Source organism: Moschus berezovskii, chromosome 22 (assembly GCF_049115385.1).
Source record: "Moschus berezovskii isolate FMDL1 chromosome 22, NW_MosBer_1.0, whole genome shotgun sequence".
NCBI classification, from domain to species: Eukaryota; Metazoa; Chordata; class Mammalia; order Artiodactyla; family Moschidae; genus Moschus; species Moschus berezovskii.
Window position 1 is genome coordinate 12,911,862 of NC_142481.1, and position 21,591 is coordinate 12,933,452.

The following is a 21,591-nucleotide window of genomic DNA, read 5'->3' on the forward strand; positions in this document are numbered from 1 at the left end:
GCCTGAGCCAGCACTGCAGCCAAGGCAGAGGAATCCATCCTCTCCTGGTTTCCGCCTCTATCATACAGCCTTGGACAGTGCTGCTCTGGTGAGATAGATACCCATACACTGTGCGGAGGGTGGACTGCCAGGGGTGGGAAGATCAGAAAGCTTTCAGGAAGTCACAGGTAAGCTCAGATAGGAGTGCAGCAGTGGGCTTTCTTGGGTCACCCAGAATTCTTGCTTGACCTTGATGCTACAGGGTCATGTTAGCAAACCAGTTTCACCTAGTGGGTTACTGACGCGGTACCTGGTTGGAGCACTACTGTGATGGCAGAAATCTGTCTGACTACATGAACCAGAATATCTTGATGGATTGGTGAGGCCTCCCTTGGGCAGAGCTGCAGGGTCGTAGACGTCGGAGTTAGATACCCACATGGGCTTGGCCATAAAGCAGAAAATGGGAGACTGAAAAATGAAAATTTAATTGTAGGAAGGCAGATGCTTAGGGGCTGGGTTCAGGCAGGGGGGCACCACCCTGTCCCTGGTCTTGGGTTAGCAGACGCAGAAGCAAGGAGTGCAGGGCCCGGCAAACAGGTGTGTACCCCAGACGGCTCAGGTGCAGGTAATCGTACATGTCATGATGGCTGATGGTACCATCTGAGTGCACAAAGCCAGGGTCTGCGTCCAGGAAGTGGGCCCGAGGGTGGCCGGCCAGTGCTGCCCGCACCAGCTCATTCACCCGTCGGTTCTTCTCTCGAAGTGGGTTGGGGTGCTGGCCCCGAGGAAGCAGGCCCTGAAGAAAGCACAAGGAGTTGTGAGGAGGCATCCTACTAGCATCTAGGTATCCTGTTCCCCATCAGGAAGTCCTAAGCTCCAGAATACACTAGGGATGGGAAAATGGGGGTTTTGGAAACACAGGTTCCAAACTATGGTCCTGACACCTCATTCTAGACATGGAACCTTCCAGAAGTAATTGAAGCTAGCTTCACCTTGGGAATGTCCGACTACTCTTGGCTATTTAAGTATTTTGAGTTTTTCAGCACCCTGATAGCTCAGTTGGTAAAGAATTCTCCTGCAATGCAGGAGACCCCGGTTCAATTCTTGTGTCGGGAAGATCCCTTGGAGAAGGGATAGGCTACCCACTCAAGTATTCTTGGCCTTCCCTTGTGGCTCAGCTGGTAAAGAATCTGCCTGCAGTGTGGGAGACCTGGGTTCGATCCCTGTGTTGGGAAGATCCCCTGGAGAAGGGAAAGGCTACCCACTCTAATATTCTGGCCTGGAGAATTCCATGGACTGTATAGTCCATGGGGTCGCAAAGAGTCAGACTCTGAGCGACTTTCAGAGTGTCCAGCAGTCCCTTGGGTAAAAGGGGCTATTTGCCCCCAAATATGTCCTTCACCACAGCCCTTCTGATGGGCACAGCAAGCTTCAACATGAGATTTTGCCTGAAAGCCACTGCTCTGAGCTGAACTGCTCAGAACCGTGCAGCTATGGCTACACCCAAAGGGGTCCCAGACCACAGTCATTCTTCCTCCCCCTGCCCTCCCCACTCTCTCACCAGCACCACGACCCGCGCCTGGGGCTGCCGCTCATTCACCAGTTGCACTATGGCCTTGATGCCCCCAGCCACCTGCTCCGCGGTGTGCCCGTGGTTGTTGGTACCCACCCAGACCACCACAATCTGTGGAGAGAAAGGATGGAGCAGTGGTGAGGGGACAGGCTGAGGGGGCTCTGGCTGCCCACTGAAGCCCTGCTCACCTTGGGCCGGATGTGCTCCAGCTCCCCATTCTCCAGACGCCAGAGCACATGCTGTGTGCTGTCGCCACCAATGCCAAAGTTAAGCGCGTGCAGAGGGGAAAAGAGCTCCCGCCAGATCTGTGGGCAAGAAGTGGTGCGGGCACAGGGGCATCGTCAGCATGGACCACCGCTGTCTATCCAAAGGTTAACCAAATGTCGTCATGTTAGAGCTTTGCTTTATGAAAGCAGTCTGGTTAAATCTCACCTTAAGCAAACCCCAATATGGTCAAACCTCACTTTACACAAACCCATCATAGTCTCATTTTCTCGAATCCCCATAGAAGGAAGACTCCTTTTACGAAAACTCATTCTGCCTGAGCCAGGCATCAAACCAACAGCATTCCAGTTGAGCCTCACTTTGAGGAAAGCCATGGTTTAACATCTCTGAGCAGCAGCAGCAAACAGGTAGCATAATTGAGCTCCCTTAGTAGAGACCTACTGACCTTCACTTTGTGGAAACAACTATAGCTTTGTGGAAATCCATTAGGGCTGTGCGCTGATTTAAGCAAACAAAGAGCCTCACGGTAGGCAATCTTCTTGCAAGAAGCCTCATTTTAAGTCTCACTATACACAAATCCAATATGACAAAAAGCCAGGACACAATACACTTCCTTCTCAGTAGAAGTGGCACATAATACAGAAATTCTGGGTGCCCGGTGCTACGTGAGGGTATTTTGAGTACCCCCAACACCGCCTGCCCCGGCCTCTGGTCCAGGAGAGTCAGTGAGGTCACAGGCCTGGGTGGGGCAGGAGGAGAGGGACGGGCCTCACCTCGCACTGGTGCATCAGCTGGACCAAGGAGTCACCGATGAAGACGACTTCGGGTTCCTTATCTTTGCTGTCGGCTACGAACCGATGGTGCTTTGGGGACGTAAAGGAGGGACGTCAATGGCATGCACGCTGAGGTGCCCGCCCCACCTCGCTTCCTTGGGCAGCACCACCGCAACTGCCCTCAGTTTCCCAATCTCGTAGCGAGAGCGGCGCGAACCAGTTGCTCTCTCAAGAGCCTCCCCGCCCTGCACGCCCCCAGCCCCGGACTCAGGAGTATCGCGGGCGGGGTCGCTCACCAGGGACATCCAGCGCCCGTCGCCCTGAACGTCCTGCACCGGCGTGGGCTTGCTGGCTGGGTTCTCGTCTCCACTCATCTTGGCGCCTCCGCTCCTGCAGGATGAGCGAGCGCGGTCGGCGGGAGAGTGTTCCGGGAGGAGGTGGCGCCGCCACGCCCACCCCTACCCCTCAGGCAACAATGGACGGTCCCGAAGCCCGCCCGCCCGCGGACGGCGCGACTGATTGCCGGGCACCGCCCCCTCTCCCGGGGCGGAAACCTTCACTTAGAAGGGGAGGTGGAATTGGGAACCTTCGCTTCCCCCACGGCGGCCGCGCAGTGGGCTCGTCCGGCGCGTCCTGCTCCGGCCGCTCGCTCGGGCGGCGGCGGCTGGCGCACCCAGGCACCGGGGGGCGTGGGGCAGGCGAGACCATCCAGCATTCCGTGGGAGGGGGGGAGAAACCACCCTACCAGCGTCACGGGGAGGAACGAAATACCTGAAAGGCCGAGAGTAGGCGGGGAAAATCTAGCACCAGTCCTGAGGGAGGAAACCATTTGCTGTAGGGCGAGAAGTGTGGGGAGGGGCCGGGGTGGGGGTGTATGTGTGTCCCTCATTCACGTGGTGGTGGGGGAGTGAGTGGACGAGTCCATTCCTGGATCCCTTGAGGGGGTGGCTTGTACGCACCTGGCTAGGAAGGGACGCACCCATTTTCTTCAGACGTAGGGGAGAGAAAAGAAGGATGGCAAAATGTGAAAATTAGAGGCTCAGCTGTAAGACGACACTTTAAGGCAGTGCTGGGACTTTAGTGAGCCCCTGTGCTCATGGCCCTCCCCTGCTCAAACCCACCAGTTTTTGTGACATAATTGCTAAACTATATGTCTTAGCATTATAGACATCACTGACCCTGCAGAGAGGGTAGTAGAAGATGCAGAAAGATAAGAGAAATTAGAGATGCTGCAAGGGCCAAGTCTAGCTTGGCGCCCCTCCCGCGCAGCTCACCTTACAGATCTGTGGCCTCCGCTCCCCTCCCTAAACCTATGGCTGACCGACTTCAGTTGGGTGTGTCTGGGCTCTGAAACCTACATCCATAGCCAAGGTCACCTAAGGTCGCTGACTCCCACCTCCTGTCCCAAATTAATCTCAGACCTCGTCTTCCCAGATCTCCTTGTTCTGGGGGACTAGGTGGCAGGGGTCCCACCCCCTAAAAATCCTGATCATGTTCCTGTAGCTCCACTCCCAAATGAGACCTTCATAGTTATTCATTCCTTCTAGGAAGGTTGATGCTGAGATACAGAAATGCATTTTATGTTTGTTTTGCCTGAATCCACTTGCCTGAAACAGGGCCTGACTCAGAGTAACAAGTACTATCAGTGGCTGTTCACAAGTATTTGCTGAATGAGTATTAAAGGAATGGGTCTGATTCTGACCTTCTTCTAGCCATGCTGGAGGAGGCAGACTCCAGACACACAACTGAGGGAAGGATCAAGGTTGTGATTAAGAAATGTACAGGGGACCTTTGTGGGAGAGAGAGAGATGGACTCTGAGGGTGAAGGATTTCTTAGAAGGAGTAGTACCTAAGGCGTTTGGCTTTATAAGATTGTGAAGGTTGGACAAGCAGTATTACCAGGTAATGCACAATATAGCTTATTAGGGTATGGGGAAAACCCTGGTATAGCTCGATTTGAGAGTCTGGGGAGGAGGTCACTGGTGGACTAGTGGTTAGGACTCCAGGCTTTCACAACCAGGACTGGGATTCAGTCCCTGGTCAGGGAACTGAGAGTCCGCAAGCGGCGGGGGTGGGGGGGGGGTGGCGGGAGGAATGGGGAGACTGCGGGGGACAAGTGTAGTGCCATCCATTCAACAAGTGCTGTTTCAAATTGGATGCTGGCACACCTCATACTTACAGCAGTTATAAGAAGAAGAAGATATCAACTCCATTTTACAGATTAGGAAACTGAAGCTCTGAGCAGTTGCATACTTTGCCAAGGTCACAGAGCTCAAATGTGCCAGTCTGGGCATAGGAACCTAGGGAGTGTGGCTCTGAAGCCTAGCTCCAAATGAAGACACTATATTGATTGATTTCCTAGGGATAAACCCTATTGACTGAGTGGGGACTGGCTGTATATAGAGGCTCCTACGGGCCCTTCTCCCTCTTGGCTTCGCGGCACCTTGCCGCTCTACAGAGAAAGTCCGCCAATAGATGTCTAAACCAATCAGCATTGAGGAAGGGGGCGGGCCTAGTGGACCTAGGCCAATTGGTAGCTAGGAAGTGGATAGAATGTGCTTAGGACAAATGAAAGAGAGAGTTCTGAAAGTGAGGCTGGGAGGGGCGGGACTATAACCGGCCCCACGGGCAGCTGGCACGTGCCTCTGGGCCTGTGACTCTCCGGAACTGGATGCCAAAGGGCGTGGGAGGGGCTCGCGCATGCGTGTGTGCGTGCAGCAGGCCTTGTGTGAGGCCCGGAAGAGCGTCAGGCGCGTCGAGAGAGCTGGGATCACTGCGGAAAAGAAACCATTGTCCCCCACAGCCACGTGGAGTGGGCAGGGCGGGGCGGGGTTCGTTGGGGATAGGAGAAGGTGAGGTGCCCTTCCTCTGCCCTACCCTGACCAACTGTACCCGCATCCCTACCTCACCTGCCTCACCCAGCCTTGAGGTCTACGCTCCTTCCATGACCAGGCCCCAGTCCCTGATAGCTCCTCCGCTGCCCTTTCTGTCCTGCTGGCTTATTCTGTCTTTCCAACTTCTATTCTCTTTCCTGCCTTTCTCTTGCTGCCATCTCTCTCCACTTTCTGCATTCTCCAGTACCTCCTCTCCCCCTGGATTTCTCCTCTGTCCAAAATCCCGATCTGGTTCACCAGGTCCTTCCAGTATCATGATCACTTTCCCATCCCTCATTTTCAAGGATTTCCTCACATCCTTGTTCCATCTAACCCTTTATCTTCTGACAGATCTTCCCATTCAGCATGACTCCCTTGCCCCATCCTGCTCCTATGATTCTGCCTTTTCCCACATCTTTCCCTGACCAAACCTTTTCTGATTGCTCTCTACCAATCCATTTCTCTCATTTTGAGTCTCTAAATAGTACTCCCACTTCACCCCAAACCATCTCTTCTCATATGACTACCCTGTCTTTATCTTCCAGGGCACCATGGATCCCGGGGAGCCAGCCCCCAAGCCTTTCCAGCAGCCTGAGAAGCCTGGTCGTGTCCGCCGTCGGAAGACCAGGCGGGAGCGTAACGAGGCCCTGGTGGGCAGTCGGCGGCCATTGACCTATCAGCATCCTCCCGTGTCCGGTCGGGATCCACATATGGTATTGCGGAATTCTGTGGCCCCTACTGCTGCCAAGCTCGTGGTCATAACCCAGGGCCGCCTGAGCCGGGACCACCGGGGTCTCTTCAACCATGAGGTGAAATCTCTGGATGTGGCCCGGCTGCTTAGCAGTGGGTCTCTGGAGTCAGGCACCCCTGCACTCACCACCAAGTCCTCCCCAAGCCCAGGCAGGGGCCAACAACCATCCCTACAGTCAAGGGGCAAGGAAAACCAGGTGCCTGGAGGCTCAGGCCCAGGCCCCCCCAGTCCCCCGCAGCTCCCTGACTTGGAGCAGCTGCTGGGGGAGCTGCAATGCCAGCTGATTCTGCCACAAGCCTTCCCTAGGAGGAACCTAGTTCAAGAGTCCAGGGATGCTATCCTGGGCACCTTACAAGCCTGCCATGGCTGTGTGCCTGACCTTACCTTGGTGCTCCAGGGCTGCCAGCCACACTTGCCAGGTGAGCTTACCTCCTGCCTCCTAAACTCCCTTTTCCTTTGTCTTCTCTTGTTCAGCTGTCCCTCATGCTTCTTTCCTCTGTGCCAGGGACCGAGCCTGGGACCCCTAAGAAGCAAAGGATGACACCTTCCTGGATCAACAGTCCTGAGCAGGCCCCAGGGGAGGGGAGGCAGAGGAGGCGGCAGGGGACAAAGGAGCTCACCTTTGCCGTGCCTCCCACCTCCAGTACTCCTACTGTGAACCGAGTGAGCCTGGCACCACCGAAGGGTCCCTGGCCACCCCCATTATCCTCATTGCCTTCACCATCTGGGGCGACCTGGGGCCCCCCAACAGCCTTTGATCTACTGAAAAGCATCTGGCTGGTAGCCACACCGCCCCCTCCCCGGCCTTGGGGGGTTGGCCCACCGCAACTCCTGCCCCAGCCACCATCACCATTGTTGCCCCGAAGCTCTGCCTTGGACTGGAGCCCCAGCCCCCCAGCCCCACTGCCCAGCCTCTCCTGGGTGGTGGCTCAGAGCAGCCCAGAGGCCTGGTCCTTTCCACCCATGAAACTGTACTGAGCAGGCTGAGGCTGGGTTGGGGGCAGGAATCTCCAGCTCTGATCACCTCAATAAAGTGTCTTCCTCACAGTTCTCTTGATTTTTAGTGAGTGGCTGGCCCAAGACAGCAACTTTCCCTACCTCTGAGTTCTGGGTCCAAAGTGGAAGGGAAGGTACTGTCATTTGTCACTGTCCTCGGCCCAGAGACCTCCAGTCAAACAGATCCACCCACTAAGGCCAACTTTGTGATTGACTCTGCTGATGCTGGGGCTCCAGAGTGAGTGAGACAGAGGCTGTGTCTCCAGGGGACTCCCAGTACAGTGGTGAACAGTTTCAGCCCTTGTGGCATCTGAAAGAGAAGTCCAGGGGCTGGGGAGTCCAAGGAGGGAGTGATGACTCTGCTCTGCTGACGAGGAGTTGACAAAAGACCCTTGTATTTTTCAAGTTCAGTAGAAATTTGCTAGTAGAGGAGAAAAAGAACATTCCAGGCAATCTAGAAATGCTCCTCTATGGAACAGCACGTGTAAGGCCCATTCTGCCTGTATCCCTAGACCGTGCTGGGACTTAGCATGAGTCACATCTGGGCTCTGCCTATGAGAGGCTTCTGGTCTGGTGGGCACAAGAACAGTGTGTGGGCAGGATCAGGGCAGGAATGGTAGATGAAGCCTGGATATAGTGACAGACTTTTTTCTTTGGTCTACAATATATTTAACATTTTTGAATCAATTATCTACTGTTACAAATCAGTTTGCTTTTTTAAAAAAAATTTCTGGCTTCTCTCTCAAATAAAAAAACCTGAAGAAGGAAAGCAGAGAAACTGGCATATCAGACTTACTCTCCTTCCTGTCGAAAACTGGCTGAAGCTCAATTGCAGAGTCAGCACTCTCCATTTCACCTGCTTATGTTTCCTGCTTGGCCTCTTGACTTGGAAAGTTTTTAAAATGATATTTTGAGGAGCAGCAAATTTTCTGCAGTGGAGGGGGAGGGATGAAGCTAAACGTGTTGGAATTTGATTGGGAAAATGAAGAGGAGGGGCTTGGACTGTAGTCTGTAAAGCTTTTCCAGGGCTCCCCATTGCCCACAGGGAAACCGTAAAGTCAGTACCAGGGTGTAGGGGACTGGCTGGGAGATCACACCGGTGTGACTCGGTTGCAGTCTTTTAGGAAGGTTATGGCAATGGGGGGATTTGAACCCAAGCAATTGATTTCAGAGTCTGCTTGTAGGTTTCTTGTAACACCAACCCCTCTGCCTCACAGCAACTGATTTTTACACCCTGGTAAGCAGTGACAGGACAGGGTCAGGCAGCAGGGTGTAGCGGTTGTGGCCAAGGGCTCTCTACCACCTCAGAGCTGTGTTACCCAGAACAGGTGATTAACCCACTCTGCCTCTGTGTTTCTGTAGGAATTTCACAGGGTGCATAGAATCTGGAGTGGCCACAGCTGGTGATGGCTGTCATGGGGGCGGGGATGGGTAATCAAAGAGCTATTTGGGAGCTAAACTGAGGGGTGTTCATTGGAAGGACTGATGCTAAAGCTGAAGCTCCAATACTTTGGCCACCTCATGCGATGAGTTGACTCACTGGAAAAGACTCTGATGCTGGGAGGGATTGGGGGCAGGAGGAGAAGGGGACGACAGAGAATGAGATGGCTGGATGGCATCACCGACTTGATGGACATGAGTTTGAGTGAACTCTGGAAGTTGGTGATGGACAGGGAGGCCTGGCGTGCTGTGATTCATGGGGTCACAAAGAGTCGGACACGACTGAGCGACTGAACTGAACTGAAACTGAGGGGAGGTCAGAACAGAGCTGGGGCTTGGGGGTTGTGGGTCATCCTGAGATGGCAGCCTGGAGGAGGATGCTCGACTTGGGGGAATGCATTGGAGTTCATTTTAGGACACCTGAGGTATCAAGGAGACAACCCAAGGGGAGTACTGGGGCTGGAGAGGGGTGGTGCGGAGGAGAAAGGGGCGGCCCCTCCCATGGCGATTGGGAAGGGGCCAGGCCGGGTCATCACGGAGGAGAAGGCAGGGAGCGCGGTGCCCAGCGGCCCCTTTAATCGGGGCCGCGCGCCAGCCGGCCCGCGCGCTCTCGCCGCCGTCGCCGGGCCGGAGTGGGAGCGGGAGCTGAGCCCGGGCCGGGGCCGGGGCCGGAGCGGGTGGAATGGAGCCCCCGCGCGCGCCCGCTCTGCGCCGCGTGCTGCCGCCGCTGCTGCTCCTAATGCTGCCGCTGCACCCCTGCGCCCGGGCCAAGTACGTGCGGGGCAACCTCAGCTCCAAGGAGGTGAGCGCGCCCGGCCCTCCCCTGCCACCCGCCGGGCCCCCGAGGGACGGGAGGGAGAGAAGCGGGAAGGTGCCGCCCCGCCCCCTCCCGCCCCTCCCGGAAGGTCCCTGAGAGCCTGGGGGCGTGGGGCCCGGGGCGATGAGGGACTGGGTTTGGGTTGAGGCTGAGGGGACCCGGGGATAGAGAGGAGCCTCAGAGATTGTAGGAGGGACATTGAGGTCGGAGTTGGGCGAGGAGGGGGGCGGGGTTGAGAGAGTCAGAGTTTGGGGTGGGGGTGGGGGACGCCGAGGTGGTGCTGAAGGGACAGCACTTTTCACTGCAAGAGAGCCTGAGTTCACACTCCTGCTCAGGACCCGGCGGGGGCCGTTTGGGATACTCCCCAGCATCTGATGGGCTCTGGGACCACTGTGTGTGTGTGTCTGTGTGTCTGTGACAAAAGATGTCATCTGTGTGTGTGTGTGTCTGTGACAAAAGATGTCTAGGATGGGGATCTGGCCCTCCAGGCTTTCTCTGGCACCTGGGAAATGGGAAGTGTTTGAAAGGAGGGGGACATCCGAAGCAGGAATCCTGGAACCAAGGTGAAAGGATAACAGAAGAATTTTGGAGGTGACCTGGTCCCTTTTACGCTTCTTAGGAAACCAGGAACTCCAGAGTAGGGAAGAAAAGTTGAGGGGGGTACTATGGAGTCAAGGAGAGTTCTCAAGGGGCTCAGAAGGTCTGAGTGGGCCCCTTTTCCAGGACTGGATGTTCCTGACAAGATTTTGCTTCCTCTCGGATTACGGCCGACTAGATTTCCGTTTCCGATACCCTGAGGTGAGCCTTCCCCAACCACTCACCATGCTGAGGCTGGACACCCCCTTGGCCTCCCAAGGCAAGGGCTACCCCAGCTCCCCAACCCCCCACATCTCTGGGTCTGCAGGCCAAATGCTGTCAGAACATCCTCCTCTATTTCGACGACCCATCCCAGTGGCCAGCAGTGTACAAGGCGGGGGACAAGGTGAAGTCTGTGAGGAAGGTCGGGGGCGGGGGCAAGGTTGAAGCTGGCCAAGGAGTGACCACATCCCTTCCCTCGCCTAGGACTGCCTGGCCAAGGAGTCAGTGATCAGGCCAGAGAACAACCAGGTCATCAACCTCACTACCCAGTATGCCTGGTCAGGCTGTCAGGTATGGGCCCGGCCTGGGGGAATGGGCAGGTGCTGAAGGTCCAGGTCCAGGCAGGCTTCAGCCTTTGCGCTCCTCCCCAGGTGGTGTCAGAGGAGGGAACTCACTACCTGAGCTGCTCCAGTGGCCGCAGCTTCCGCTCGGTGCGTGAAAGGTGGTGGTACATTGCGCTCAGCAAGTGTGGCGTAAGTGACTGGGGCCTTCTCCTCCTTGCCTTCCTGCCAACCTCCTCCCTGCCCAGGGCTACCCCCGCCCCGCTTCCTTAGGCCTACACACTCCCCACAGGGAGATGGACTGCAGCTGGAGTATGAGATGGTCCTCACCAATGGCAAGTCCTTCTGGACGCGGCATTTCTCTGCTGATGAGTTTGGTGAGCACGTGGGGACCCATCATCTCAGTGGGAACCTAGAACTGGGAGCCTGTTGAGGGAAGACCCCTCCTGACTGCAGGGTTTCCTTCTTCTGCCAAATTGGCAGGGATCCTGGAGACCGATGTGACTTTCCTCCTCATCTTCATCCTCATCTTCCTCCTCTCCTGTTACTTTGGATGTGAGTCCAGCCCATGGTGGGGGCAGACCGAGGAGGGGAGAGGGAAGAAGATGGGGGAGGGGGGACAAGGTTGGAGGGCAGCCAACCTGTCTGTGTATAGCCTTCCCTTACCCTCCTCCTAGATTTGCTGAAAGGTCGTCAGTTGCTTCACACGACTTATAAAATGTTCATGGCTGCAGCAGGAATGGAGGGTGAGGTTTAGAGTATCCTAACTTTTGAGTCCTGTGAGAGGAAGAGCTTAGGGCTCAGATACCTAGGCCTAAGAAAGGAAGGGCTGGGAGCCTGGATTCTTAGGTCTGAGGGAGGAGGAGCTAGGGACTGGACTCCTGGGTCTCAGAGAGGAGGGTCTGGGGGCCTGGACTCTTCGATCTGAGGGAGGAGGGGCTGGGGGTCTTGACTCCTGGGTCTGAGGGAGGAGGGACTGGGGCCCTAGACTTCAGAGTATCCCAGGAAGTCAGCAGGAGTAGAGAGTCTAAATGCTGATGGGGATGAACGAAGGGTTCTGGTCATCTGGATCACAGTGCTAGGGAAGAGTGATGCTCTAAAGCCGGTGTCTGTCCTTTCCTCTCACTGCCTGTCCTCCCCTCAGTCCTGAGCCTCCTATTTTTCTGCATCTACTGGGGCCAGTATGCCACGGATGGCATTGGCAACGAGAGTCTGAAGATCCTGGGTGAGAAAGAAGTGGGCCCGGGAGGGTGTGGGGCTCCTCCCCCGGCCGAGCCCTGCGTCTGAGCTGCCCTCTCCTCCTTCTACCAGCCAAGCTGCTCTTCTCCTCCAGCTTCCTCATCTTCCTGCTGATGCTGATCCTTCTGGGGAAGGGATTCACGGTGACACGGTGCCCACGCTGGGGCGGGAGGGAGCACAGCAGGGATGGGGTGGCTGGGCAGGGGGGCAGGGCAGAGATTGGGTTGAGGGAGGGGGTGTCTACCCCCTCCTCTCTGACGGCCCCCACCCCTGCTGTCTCCCCTCATGGCCTGCCGCCAGGGGCCGCATCAGCCACTCGGGCTCGGTGAAGTTGTCTGTCTACATGACCCTGTACACCCTCACCCACGTGGCGCTGCTCATCTACGAGGCTGAGGTGAGCCCCCCTAAAAGCTCAGGCTTTGCTCCATCCTCCCCACCCCTCAAAGCTTTTAGTGGCCTCTTCCACCTGTCTGCTAGTGTTCTTCCTGGCGCGCTGTCTCCCACTCTGTGGTTTTCTGCCTTTCCATCTGTCTCCCTAAGTGCATTCCCGTCTCTCTACGTGGCTCTCTTCCTCTTCCCTCTGTCTCTCGCTGTCTGTCACATTTCATGCTCAGTGTCGTGACTAAGTTCAGGAGTCACACAGACCTGGAGTCCACTCTGGCTCTCCCACTTCCCAGCTGGTTGACCTTGACTGATGCCCACCCCCCAGATCTGCTTCTTTTGTAAAATGAGGAGGGTCTTACCTACCCCAGGGGACTTCTCTCAGGCTTTATATATCACCTTGACTTTGGCCGAAAGGCTTCCTGCTTAGCCTCAGTTTTCCCCTTCTGTAAAATGGGGTGAAAATAAGACCCGCTTCATCAACTTGGTGCAAACAGAAAAACTTACGCTTGGTGGTGTTCAGCTCTGTGCTGGGCCATGGTAGCAGAGACGGTTTCTGTCTTTTCACCCTCTCGCTCTGCGTCTGTCCTTTTGTCTCCATCTCTCATTCTCCTACTGCTTCTGACCTGATCAAGCACCTCTGTGCCCTTTGAGATTTGAGGGTGGGGTCTGGGGTCCCTGTGAGGAGGGCCAAAGGCCAGGGCTGTGACTGACCCTCTCCCTTGGGTCCAGTTCTTTGACCCAGGCCAGGTCCTGTATACCTATGAGTCGCCAGCGGGCTACGGGCTCATTGGGCTGCAGGTGGCGGCCTACGTGTGGTTCTCCTATGCTGTGCTCGTCTCCTTGCGCCACTTCCCGGAGAAGCAGCCCTTTTATGTGCCCTTCTTTGCTGCCTACACCCTCTGGTGAGATGTGCTGGGCCCCCAACCCATCCATGCCTTCCCTGGCTCCCCAGAAACAGCTGTCTTCAACTCAGACCCTCTTCTGGGAGGCAGATGGACTTTAAGTTAGGCAGCTGTCACCAGAGCCTGCCACTTACTCACTGTGTAACCTGGGAACAGTTCCTTTCCCAAAGTGAAAAAAAATATAAAAGCCTCAGGTTGCCTACCCATAAAGAGGGATTGTCCAGAGTATCTCCTGCAAATGGGTGTCTTGAGAGTGTGTAGGGCAACAGATGAGGGCTTTGAGGGTGGCATATAGTAAACGTCCAACAAGAAGCAGCTGTGATTCTTTTCACTAAACAGAGCATAGCAGTGAAGTTATGGGCTTCCAGGCGGTGCAATTGGTAAAGAACCCGCCTGCTGATGCAGGAGATGTAAGAGACACGGGTTTGATCCCTGGGTGGGGAAGATTCCCCTGGAGGAGGAAATGGCAACCCACTCCAGTATTCTTGCCTGGAGAATCCCATGGACAAAAGAGCCTGGTGGGCTACACAGTCCAGAAGTTCGCAGAGTCGGACACGACTGAAACAACCTAGCACACACACACAGAAGTAAAGTAGGTGGATTCTTTTAAATGATTTACTTTCTCATATATGCATTTAAAATATTTATTTACTTATTTATTTGGTTGCACTGGGTCTTAGTGGAGGCATGTGGGATCAACTAATAGTTGCAGCATGTGAACTCTTAATTGCAGCATGTGGGATCTAGTTTCCTGACTGGGGATCAAACTCAGGATTGGGAGTATGGAGTCTTAGCCACCGAACCACCAGGGAAGTCCCAAGTAGGTGGATTCTAAGCCAGATTACCTGGATTTGGATCCCAGTTCTAAAGCTTGTGGGGATTCCCTGGTGGCTCAGATGGTAAAGAATCTGCCTGCAATGCAGCAAGAGACCTGGGTTTGATCCCTGATTTGGGAAAATTCCCCCGGAGAATGGAATGGAAACCCATTCCAATATTCTTTTTTTTTTTTCCACTCCAGTATTCTTGCCTGGCAGGCTACACAGTCCATGGGGTTGCAAAGAGTTGAACATGACTGAGCGACTAACACTTTTACTTCACTTTCTAAAGCTTGTAAACCGTGTGACATTATCCACATCAATTAAATTCTCTCTGCCTCAGTTTCCACACCTGTTTAATAGGGACGGAAATTGCACCTGCCTCACAGAGTCACTGTGAGAGTTACATGAATGTGTATTCATGAAATGCTTAGGAACAGGTCTGGCATGCAGTAAGTCCTTAATTATTATTATCATATGTTAATTCAGTCATCAAACATGTGTTGATTTCCTATCAGGTGCCAGAATTTGGGGTGGGGTTAGAACTGAGTTAAATTCAACCTACTGCTTGCCCACTCCCCTCACCACATTTCCCAGGCCAGTGGGATTCCTGTCTCCTTTTAACCTCTGGCTTCTGAAGGTCACACTGGCTTCCCTCCAGTTTGAGACCCACTTGGGGCGTGTGTGTGTGTGTGTGCATAGCAGGGGATTCGGGGCCATGGGGTGGGGTGGAAGGCAGGGATGGTGTCTCTACAGACCTACTGCCTCCCCTTCAGGTTCTTTGCAGTTCCAGTCATGGCCCTGATCGCCAACTTCGGGATCCCCAAGTGGGCCAGGGAGAAGATTGTCAATGGAATCCAGTTGGGGATCCATCTGTATGCCCACGGCGTGTTCCTGGTGAGGCTGGGCATCTGGGGTGGGAGGCGGTGGGAAATCAGCGGGTGGAGGATGCATGAGGCCATCCACCGTTGAGCTGCCTGACTTTCTGTTCTGAGCGCTTGATCCATTTCCTTCAATTCCTCCTTTAGGCATTCAACACACGCTTACTGAGAGCCTGCTGGGTCTTTGCAGACTGTTCCACTGTATCCCCCCGAGTCCACCCTCTTCTGTTCCTCTCTCCTACTTTTGTGTCCTGGGCTCTTCCCCCAGCCCTACTCTCTTTCTTTGCTCCCATCCCCATTTCCATCCTGACCCTGGGTCCCTGGACTCTCACTTTCCCCTTCTGTGTCCCCACTGCCTTCCCTAAGCCCCTTGGTCTCTACTCCCCCACCGCCCCTCACATTCTCCCATCTCTGCCGCTCCATCACAGGAAGAAGCCACTGGGGTGGGTCAGGTTAGGGCTCCAGGGGGCCTAGATCTGAATGGCAGCAGGGGTTACCAGCACCAAATCTCTTCTGTGCGCTGGTTTACATCCTATCTGGCTTTCTGGGAGACAGTCCAGTCCTTCTGTTCATTCATTCTTCCGTCCATCCATCAACCATTCAGTGGGCACCTTTCTCAAACCAGCCTCTGTTTCATGCTGGGAACACCCATATGCCTTTATTTCTGCTGTCTTGTTTACTTGGCAGAGCAGCCCCAGGGCAGGATGGATAATAGTCATTGAAACCACTATACAGAGAGCGGAAGCTAAAGCCCAGAGAGGGGAGGTGACCTGCGAGGCTCCATGGCCATTGGTGGGGGTGGTGGGGTTCTCTAGCAGACTGAAGATCTGGCATAAGTGGGAACCAGACAGGGAAATAGGCATTGCTGAGGGTCCCAGCTCCTGACTTGAGGGGTCCACCATGTATTCTTTGTTGGGAATATACTCATTCACTGAGGGAGGGGGCCAGGTCCCCCATGTTCTACCCTGGAACCCGACTTAGGTACAGACTCACTTTCCTGGGATGGTTCCTCTTGAGGCTCTGCAGGAAGTCACAGAGAGAAGGAGAGAGGTGAAATGCTAAGAACCCACCATGTGCCAGGGCTTCCCAGGTGGTGCTAGCTGTAAAGAACCCGCCTGCCAATGCAGGGGACCTAAGAGATGCAGGTTTGGTCCCTGGGTTGGGAAGATGCCCGGGGGGAGGGCGTGGCAACCCACTCTAGTACTCTTGCCTGGGGAATCCCATGGACAGAGACTGGCAGGCTGCGGTTGATAGCGTTGCACGGAGTCAGACACGATTTAGCACACACGCACACACCATGTGCCAGAGTCTGCACCAGTGGCTTTCGTTCCCACCCTCTCTTCATCTTTGCACACAGGCACTGCAACTCCTTTTGTGCAGTCAGGCTCTGGGAGTTTAATCAGCGTGCCCTAGATCCCATACTCAGTGAACTGTGGGGCCAGGAGGTGGGGTGCAGGCTCAGAACACAGTACCCTTTCTGCTATACTTCACCTTCGCCCAGTTTCCTTCCTAAGAATGCTCACATTAGCTCAGAACAGCTCCACCACCAGCAGGCATTCCATCGCTCTTCGGTTTCAGCTCCTTGTTCACTTATTCAGCAACAACCTTGGAGGGACTGAGCTGGGCTCCTGTGTGCAGTGCTAGGATCACCCCAGTCCCTGCCCTTGTGGCCTCCCAGCTAATTCCAGAAACATCTCTACATTCAACCATTATTTATTGAGAGCTTATATGTGTCAGGCACTGTTCTAGAAGATGTTGGGGATTCAGCAGGGAAAAGAACCATCAAGTACCTGCCATCAAGGAGCTAACATTCTAGAGTCTGTCAGTTGCTCTCCCATTGAATTTTCTGTTTATGAAAATATTCTACCAACTGTGCTGTCCCATACAACAGCTACTAACCCCATGTGGCTACTGAACACTTACATGTGGCCAGTGTGACTGAGAAATTAAAGTTTTAGTTTAATTCTGGTTATTTTAAATTTAAATAGCCATATATAGCTAGTAACTATTGTAGTAGATGGGCTTCCCAGGTGGTGCTAGTGGTAAAGAACCTGCCTGCCAATGCAGGAGACCTAAGAGATCCAGGTTCAATCTCTGAGTGGGGAAGATCCCCTGGAGGAGGGCAAAGCAACCCACTCCAGTAGTCTTTCTGGAGAATCCCATGGACAGAGGAGCCTGGTGGGCTACAGTCCATGGGGTCAAAAGAGTTGGACACGACTGAAGCGACTTAGCACACCCACATCCTACTAGATATCATAGGATGCTGCAGCTTAACCATTCAGTGATAACTGGGAGCTCAGGGCTTTGACTGAGGAAGCGCCTGCGGAGTAGTAAAGAGTGGTGACAGACTGAAAGTTAGAGCCCAGGACATTGTGAGAGCTCAGAGGAGGTGCCAAATCCAGTTCAAGGGTTTCAGAGAAGCGGGGTATCACGTGAACGGGAGAATCCTTAGGGCTTCCGTTTATGAAGGCAGCCTGAGGCCTGGACAGCCCTTCTCCAACCTGCTCCTGCCCTTCACCCCAGATCATGACACGCCCTTCGGCGGCCAACAAGAACTTCCCATACCACGTGCGCACGTCGCAGATCGCCTCGGCCGGAGCCCCGGGCCCTGGAGGCAGCCAATCCGCAGACAAGGCCTTCCCGCAGCACGTCTATGGGAACGTGACGTTCATCAGCGACTCGGTGCCCAACTTCACGGAGCTCTTCTCCATACCCCCGCCCGCCTCCTGCGTAAGCCCCGCGCCCCCGGCGCCCGAGGAGCTGCTGGCGCCGCCCCTGGAGTACCTGACCCCGCTCCCGGCCCCTCCACCGCCCTCCACGCCCAGGCGCCTGAGCCCACCCCCTGCCTTTCGCAACCCCCGCGCCCCCACGCCGCGCCGCGACCGTCCCCCGGCGCCCGCTCCCACCTTGCCAGACTGGGTCCTGGCGCTGTTGCGTACGCCCCCTCGGACACCCCGCGCGGTGCCCCCGCCGCCGCTGGCCTTCCGCGGTTCTCCCCCACCTCCCCGGCCTCCGCCGGAGTTCGCCCGGCGCACCCCGACGCCCCCATTTGAGTACCTGGCCCCACTGCCCAGGCGCCCCTGACTGACCCCTGCGCCCACACCTCGGGAGGGGGGATCATCGCGGGGAGGGGGACGGGCCTTCGGGGCCGCATCTGCCCCTCCGTGGGTCCAGGACGGCTTCTGATCCTGACCCCCCTCCCAGGCCGGGAAGCAGGTGGAGGAGACAGCGGTGGCGGCGGCGGTGGCCCCGAGGGGCCGCGTGGTGACCATGGCCGAGCCGGGCGCGGCCTCCCCGCCCCCTTCCTCTCGGTTCCCCAAGGCGGCCGACCCAAGCTGGGATGGCCCGACGCCGCCCTACCAGCCGCTCGTGCCCCAGACAGCGGCGCCGCACACCGGCTTCACCGAGTACTTCAGCATGCACACGGCCGGGGGCACCGCACCCCCGGTCTGACCACCCCTGCCCGCCCCTGCCCCATGGGCCGCGCGCCGGGCCCCGGTCGGGCTCCAGATCCCCTCTCTGACCCGGCCCCAGGGCTCTGCCATCCCCGGCCTTGCCAAACCTCCCCACCCCGCGTGCCCAGGTAGGGGTGCGTAGTGTCCCGCTCCCGCCCAGCCCCCCTTTGACTCTTGTGCCAAACGGTCCCGCGGGAGCCGCTCTCCCCGTCCCCTCCCTCAGCCCCTGCCCCGAGCGGCACCGGATTCTGGGCTCCCGCTGTTCCGTGACCTCCGGCCCCCTGGCCCCCTCCGAGACCTCTGACCCCGCCGGACCCCGGAACACCAGTGACGATCGCCGGGACCCTGCCTGAGACTCTCCAGGAATCCGCGACCCCGAGCCACTGCTCCCAGGACAGATATTGTGAAGCTACTCTCGACTCTGAAACCTTCCCCTGGATCCCTGTGACCTCGGACCCGTACTCTGCCCACCCTATCTCCATCCCGGAGGCCCTCCCTCAGGTCCTTGGCAGAAAGACTTTTTCCCCTTCTTGCCAAAATAAAGAGGATTCGTTGAGTTTTTATCTTTAAGATGAGCTCTTTTACATCTTGATAGTGCTCAGAGACCGGGCTGAACACGAACCGTTCCAGGCTCGGGACCTCAGTGTGCCCAACTGTGAAATGGTATCTTGTAAGGGACCTGCATAACCTGACCTTTTGTTGACCCATAATCGGAGAGCCCTGAAGGTATGAATCATCATCTAGCAGAGTCCTCTTACTGTACAGCTTTATTTTTACCTTCTCTGCCCCAGTTATAGGTAGAAGCGCCCTCCAGTGGCCGATGCTTTGCTCCGCCACCTGCACCGGGAGTTCGGGTTAAGATTTTAGCACCGCGCATGTTTAATTCTCACTTCACCGGCCGAGGCGGTCACTGCTGCGCCTGCGTCTAGGAACAAATGGGCGGGGAAGTTTCCGGAAGTCTCCCTTTGTGGAGGGGTGGGGTTGGGTGCTCTGCAGTCCTCCCAGGGCCGCTCTGACCTGCGTCTCTGCAACTTCTCGTCTCCTCTTTATTTTTCTTACCACAGCGGCCGCTAGGACCCCGCCCTCTTGCCCTCCCTGCGTTCTCCCCGTGGCCGCTCTCGCCCGAGCGTCCCCTCGTCTCTCTGATCTGGCTCATCCGGCTCGGACGGGAGTAGCGGGTGGGTGAGCAAGCGAGTTGGTCTGTGGGGTCCAGGCCTGAGCCCCTGAAGACTGACTCTGCCCCGGGTACCGGCTCGCGCCCCGCCCCTGGCTGGAGGGTTCTCTCCCGGAGGACCCTCCGGTCCAGGACGTGCCCGCATCCTTGATGTAGGCCCCCGCCGAACTGTACACCCCTTCGCCCACTGGGGCCCCAGTGGTCTATAAGGTCCGTTTCGGCCTGCAGCGGCCCGCGACTGTGACTGCTGGACATCGTTTATGGGGTCAGCAAGCCTATGGGGGCCCATGTCTACAAGAGACTCCCATGGCCCCTAAGGGTCTGCCCCGTCCATAACGATCCCCATTACAGGGTTTTCCATGGGTCTGTAGGGCCTACCCCTCCCATCTCCAGAGCCCGGCGACAGCGGCTTTCCCAGCGGCTCCTGGACCCCGCTGGTCTACAAGGCCATGTCCCATCCATAGAGGTCGCATTTGCAGGGCTTTAAACGGGCTGGAAGGCCCTCTCCGGGGCTTTAAGACCCGTCGGTACGGGAGGCGGCGGCGATGGCCCTGGGCCGGGCTCTGACTGCGGCGCTGGCTGTATCATTGGCCGTGCTGGGGCCGCTGTCCCCTGGAGCCCAGGCGGGGGACTGCAAGGGGCAGCGGCAAGTGCTGCGGGAGGCTCCAGGCTTCGTGACAGATGGTGCGGGCAACTACAGCGTCAATGGCAATTGCGAGTGGCTCATCGAGGGTGAGTGGGGCCGCGTGGGTCACACACCCGCTGGTGCGCTAATTCATTCATTTGTGCCCTCATTCATCCACTGACCACCTTCCCAGAACCCGATCTGGTCTAGGCCCTTTGCTCTAAAATGCAGCCAACCTGGGCCCTGCCTTGGAAGGCCTTGAAGAATGGTCGGGGAGTTGCAACCAGACCCGGATGGACAATTACAAGCTACGGCATCAGTGCCGGATGTTTTGAGTAATCCTTAGATACTTAGAGACTACTCTGGTGGTCCAGCAATTAAGATTCAGTGCTTCAACTGCAGGGCAGGGGATGTGAGTTCTATCTCTGGTGGTGACTAGGATCCTGCATGCCGCTTGATGTGACCAAAAAAGTAAAATTAAAAAAATTTTTTTAAACTTCATTTAAAAAGAAGTTGTTGAAAACTCAGGCTTTGAGCCCAGCCACCTGGCTTCAAATTTGGGTTCCGCGTCTTCCTAGCTTTGTGAATTTAGGCAGGTGGCTTCCTTTCTCTAAGATTTGGCTTTCCCTCCCTGCACGTGGTGATAATAATAGTACTCACCTCATAGGGCTATTGCAAGTAAATGAGAACAGGTATCTACTGTACATCATAAATATCCAATAAATGGTCTTAGGATTATTAGTGTTGTTCTTTTTAAAGTACTTCAATGAAAGCATTTTTTCAGTCATTCATGTACCAGGTATTGTCTTTGCCACTGGGATTCAGCAGAGAGACCCACAAGCCTCAGCAATCCATGATGACTTGGGGCTTGGAATCTAGTGGGGGAAACAAACACGTTAATAGTCCAGCCCAGAGTGGTCGGGACTGTGATGGAGGAACCCCACGGACCTGGGGGTGCCTAGAGGAGGTACCTGATCCTGTGGGGTGAGTGAGAGCAGAGACGGCTCCCTGGAGGAGGAGATGTCTGAGCTGAGGACTAAAGACCTATGGAAATCAGCCAGGAGGAGGAGAAAAGCATTCCAGAAGAGGGAATAGCCTGTGCAAAAGCCCCATCTTTACCGTTCTGGGCTCCCAGTCTAGTGGGGGAAACAAACACATCCCTAGGGAGTGAGAACCTCAGAGATGGCATCTGACTTAGCCTGGGCTATGCCTGAGACCAGAGGTGTATGTAGGAGAGAGCAAAAGGGCATTCCAGGTAAGGAGAATAGCCCATGCAAAGGCCCGGAAATAAGAGTGTATGATGCTTTTGTGTGTGTGAGTCGCTCAGTCGTGTCCCATTCTTTGTGACCCCATGGGCTGTATCCTGCCAGGCTCCTCTGTCCGTGGAATTCTCCAGGCAAGACTACTGCAGTGGGTAGCTATTCCCTTCTCTAGGGGAATCTTCCCGACCCAGGGAATGAATCCAGGTCTCCTGCATTGCAGGCAGATTATTTAAGATATCTCTGTGTTAGGACAGAATCCAAGAAGACAGTGAGCCAGAGGCTGGAGGG

At 55.8% G+C, this 21,591-nt stretch overlaps 4 protein-coding genes across 12 annotated transcripts in view; 3 read left to right on the forward strand and 1 right to left on the reverse strand.

Annotated features, from left to right (window-relative positions):
• Positions 1–445: 445 nt before the first annotated feature.
• Positions 446–3,444, reverse strand: PAFAH1B3 (platelet activating factor acetylhydrolase 1b catalytic subunit 3). Of its 3 annotated transcripts, none has more exons than XM_088830926.1 (6): positions 3,322–3,444; positions 2,847–2,940; positions 2,551–2,640; positions 1,741–1,857; positions 1,541–1,663; positions 446–775 (listed from the first exon to the last, which is right to left on the reverse strand). In XM_088830926.1, exons 2-6 carry the CDS (start codon positions 2,922–2,924, stop codon positions 485–487), a joined length of 699 nt encoding a protein of 232 aa, XP_088687052.1. In that variant the 5' UTR covers positions 2,925–2,940; positions 3,322–3,444; the 3' UTR covers positions 446–484. The 3 variants fall into 3 exon arrangements, with proteins under 3 accessions (XP_088687052.1, XP_055268049.2, XP_088687053.1); XM_055412074.2 differs by lacking the exon at positions 3,322–3,444 and adding an exon at positions 3,137–3,295; XM_088830927.1 differs by lacking the exon at positions 3,322–3,444 and adding an exon at positions 3,105–3,203.
• A 50-nt stretch (positions 3,445–3,494) lies between these two features.
• On the forward strand, positions 3,495–7,210 carry PRR19 (proline rich 19). Of its 2 annotated transcripts, XM_088830212.1 has the most exons (3): positions 3,495–3,884; positions 5,969–6,593; positions 6,680–7,210. In XM_088830212.1, exons 1-3 carry the CDS (start codon positions 3,777–3,779, stop codon positions 7,150–7,152), a joined length of 1,206 nt encoding a protein of 401 aa, XP_088686338.1. In that variant the 5' UTR covers positions 3,495–3,776; the 3' UTR covers positions 7,153–7,210. The 2 variants fall into 2 exon arrangements, with proteins under 2 accessions (XP_088686338.1, XP_055267046.2); XM_055411071.2 differs by lacking the exon at positions 3,495–3,884.
• Positions 7,211–9,236: 2,026 nt separating this feature from the next.
• Positions 9,237–18,790, forward strand: TMEM145 (transmembrane protein 145). Of its 5 annotated transcripts, none has more exons than XM_055411075.2 (15): positions 9,237–9,412; positions 10,151–10,225; positions 10,332–10,409; positions 10,490–10,576; positions 10,657–10,758; positions 10,859–10,943; positions 11,050–11,121; positions 11,244–11,312; positions 11,711–11,791; positions 11,878–11,956; positions 12,106–12,199; positions 12,919–13,091; positions 14,683–14,803; positions 17,311–17,517; positions 18,466–18,790. In XM_055411075.2, the coding sequence occupies exons 1-15, from the start codon at positions 9,293–9,295 to the stop codon at positions 18,544–18,546; spliced, it is 1,524 nt and encodes a 507-aa protein (XP_055267050.2). In that variant the 5' UTR covers positions 9,237–9,292; the 3' UTR covers positions 18,547–18,790. The 5 variants fall into 5 exon arrangements, with proteins under 5 accessions (XP_055267050.2, XP_055267047.2, XP_055267048.2 ...); XM_055411072.2 differs by lacking the exon at positions 12,919–13,091 and adding an exon at positions 17,992–18,370; XM_055411073.2 differs by lacking the exon at positions 18,466–18,790 and adding an exon at positions 17,992–18,379.
• Positions 18,791–19,221: 431 nt separating this feature from the next.
• MEGF8 (multiple EGF like domains 8) overlaps positions 19,222–21,591 on the forward strand; it is a 42,083-nt gene continuing 39,713 nt past the window's right edge. Inside the window, exons 1-2 of one of the 2 annotated variants that reach the window (XM_055412075.2) lie at positions 19,222–19,420; positions 19,896–20,148. In XM_055412075.2, coding sequence (XP_055268050.1) covers positions 19,962–20,148 — 187 coding nt within the window. In that variant the 5' untranslated portion in view covers positions 19,222–19,420; positions 19,896–19,961. Of the gene's footprint in view, positions 20,149–21,591 lie in introns of both variants that reach the window. The other variant, XR_008683939.2, reaches the window with a different exon arrangement.

What these genes read in the sequence shown, in the direction of transcription:
- PAFAH1B3 (XM_055412074.2), bottom strand. Translation starts at nt 3,258, where the DNA reads ATGGTCTCGCCTGCCCCACGCCCCCCGGTGCCTGGGTGCGCCAGCCGC. An exon ending in TGGAGCACATCCGGCCCAAG is followed by an intron (nt 1,664 to 1,740) that starts GTGAGCAGGGCT and finishes TTCTCTCCACAG; the next exon opens with ATTGTGGTGGTCTGGGTGGG. An exon ending in AGGCGCGGGTCGTGGTGCTG is followed by an intron (nt 776 to 1,540) that starts GTGAGAGAGTGG and finishes TGCTTTCTTCAG; the next exon opens with GGCCTGCTTCCTCGGGGCCA.
- PRR19 (XM_088830212.1), top strand. Translation starts at nt 3,777, where the DNA reads ATGCTGCAAGGGCCAAGTCTAGCTTGGCGCCCCTCCCGCGCAGCTCAC. An exon ending in GGCTGACCGACTTCAGTTGG is followed by an intron (nt 3,885 to 5,968) that starts GTGTGTCTGGGC and finishes TTTATCTTCCAG; the next exon opens with GGCACCATGGATCCCGGGGA. An exon ending in CTGCCAGCCACACTTGCCAG is followed by an intron (nt 6,594 to 6,679) that starts GTGAGCTTACCT and finishes CCTCTGTGCCAG; the next exon opens with GGACCGAGCCTGGGACCCCT.
- TMEM145 (XM_088830019.1), top strand. Translation starts at nt 9,293, where the DNA reads ATGGAGCCCCCGCGCGCGCCCGCTCTGCGCCGCGTGCTGCCGCCGCTG. An exon ending in GGCTGCAGCAGGAATGGAGG is followed by an intron (nt 11,313 to 11,710) that starts GTGAGGTTTAGA and finishes TCCTCCCCTCAG; the next exon opens with TCCTGAGCCTCCTATTTTTC. An exon ending in ATGCCCACGGCGTGTTCCTG is followed by an intron (nt 14,804 to 17,310) that starts GTGAGGCTGGGC and finishes CCTTCACCCCAG; the next exon opens with ATCATGACACGCCCTTCGGC.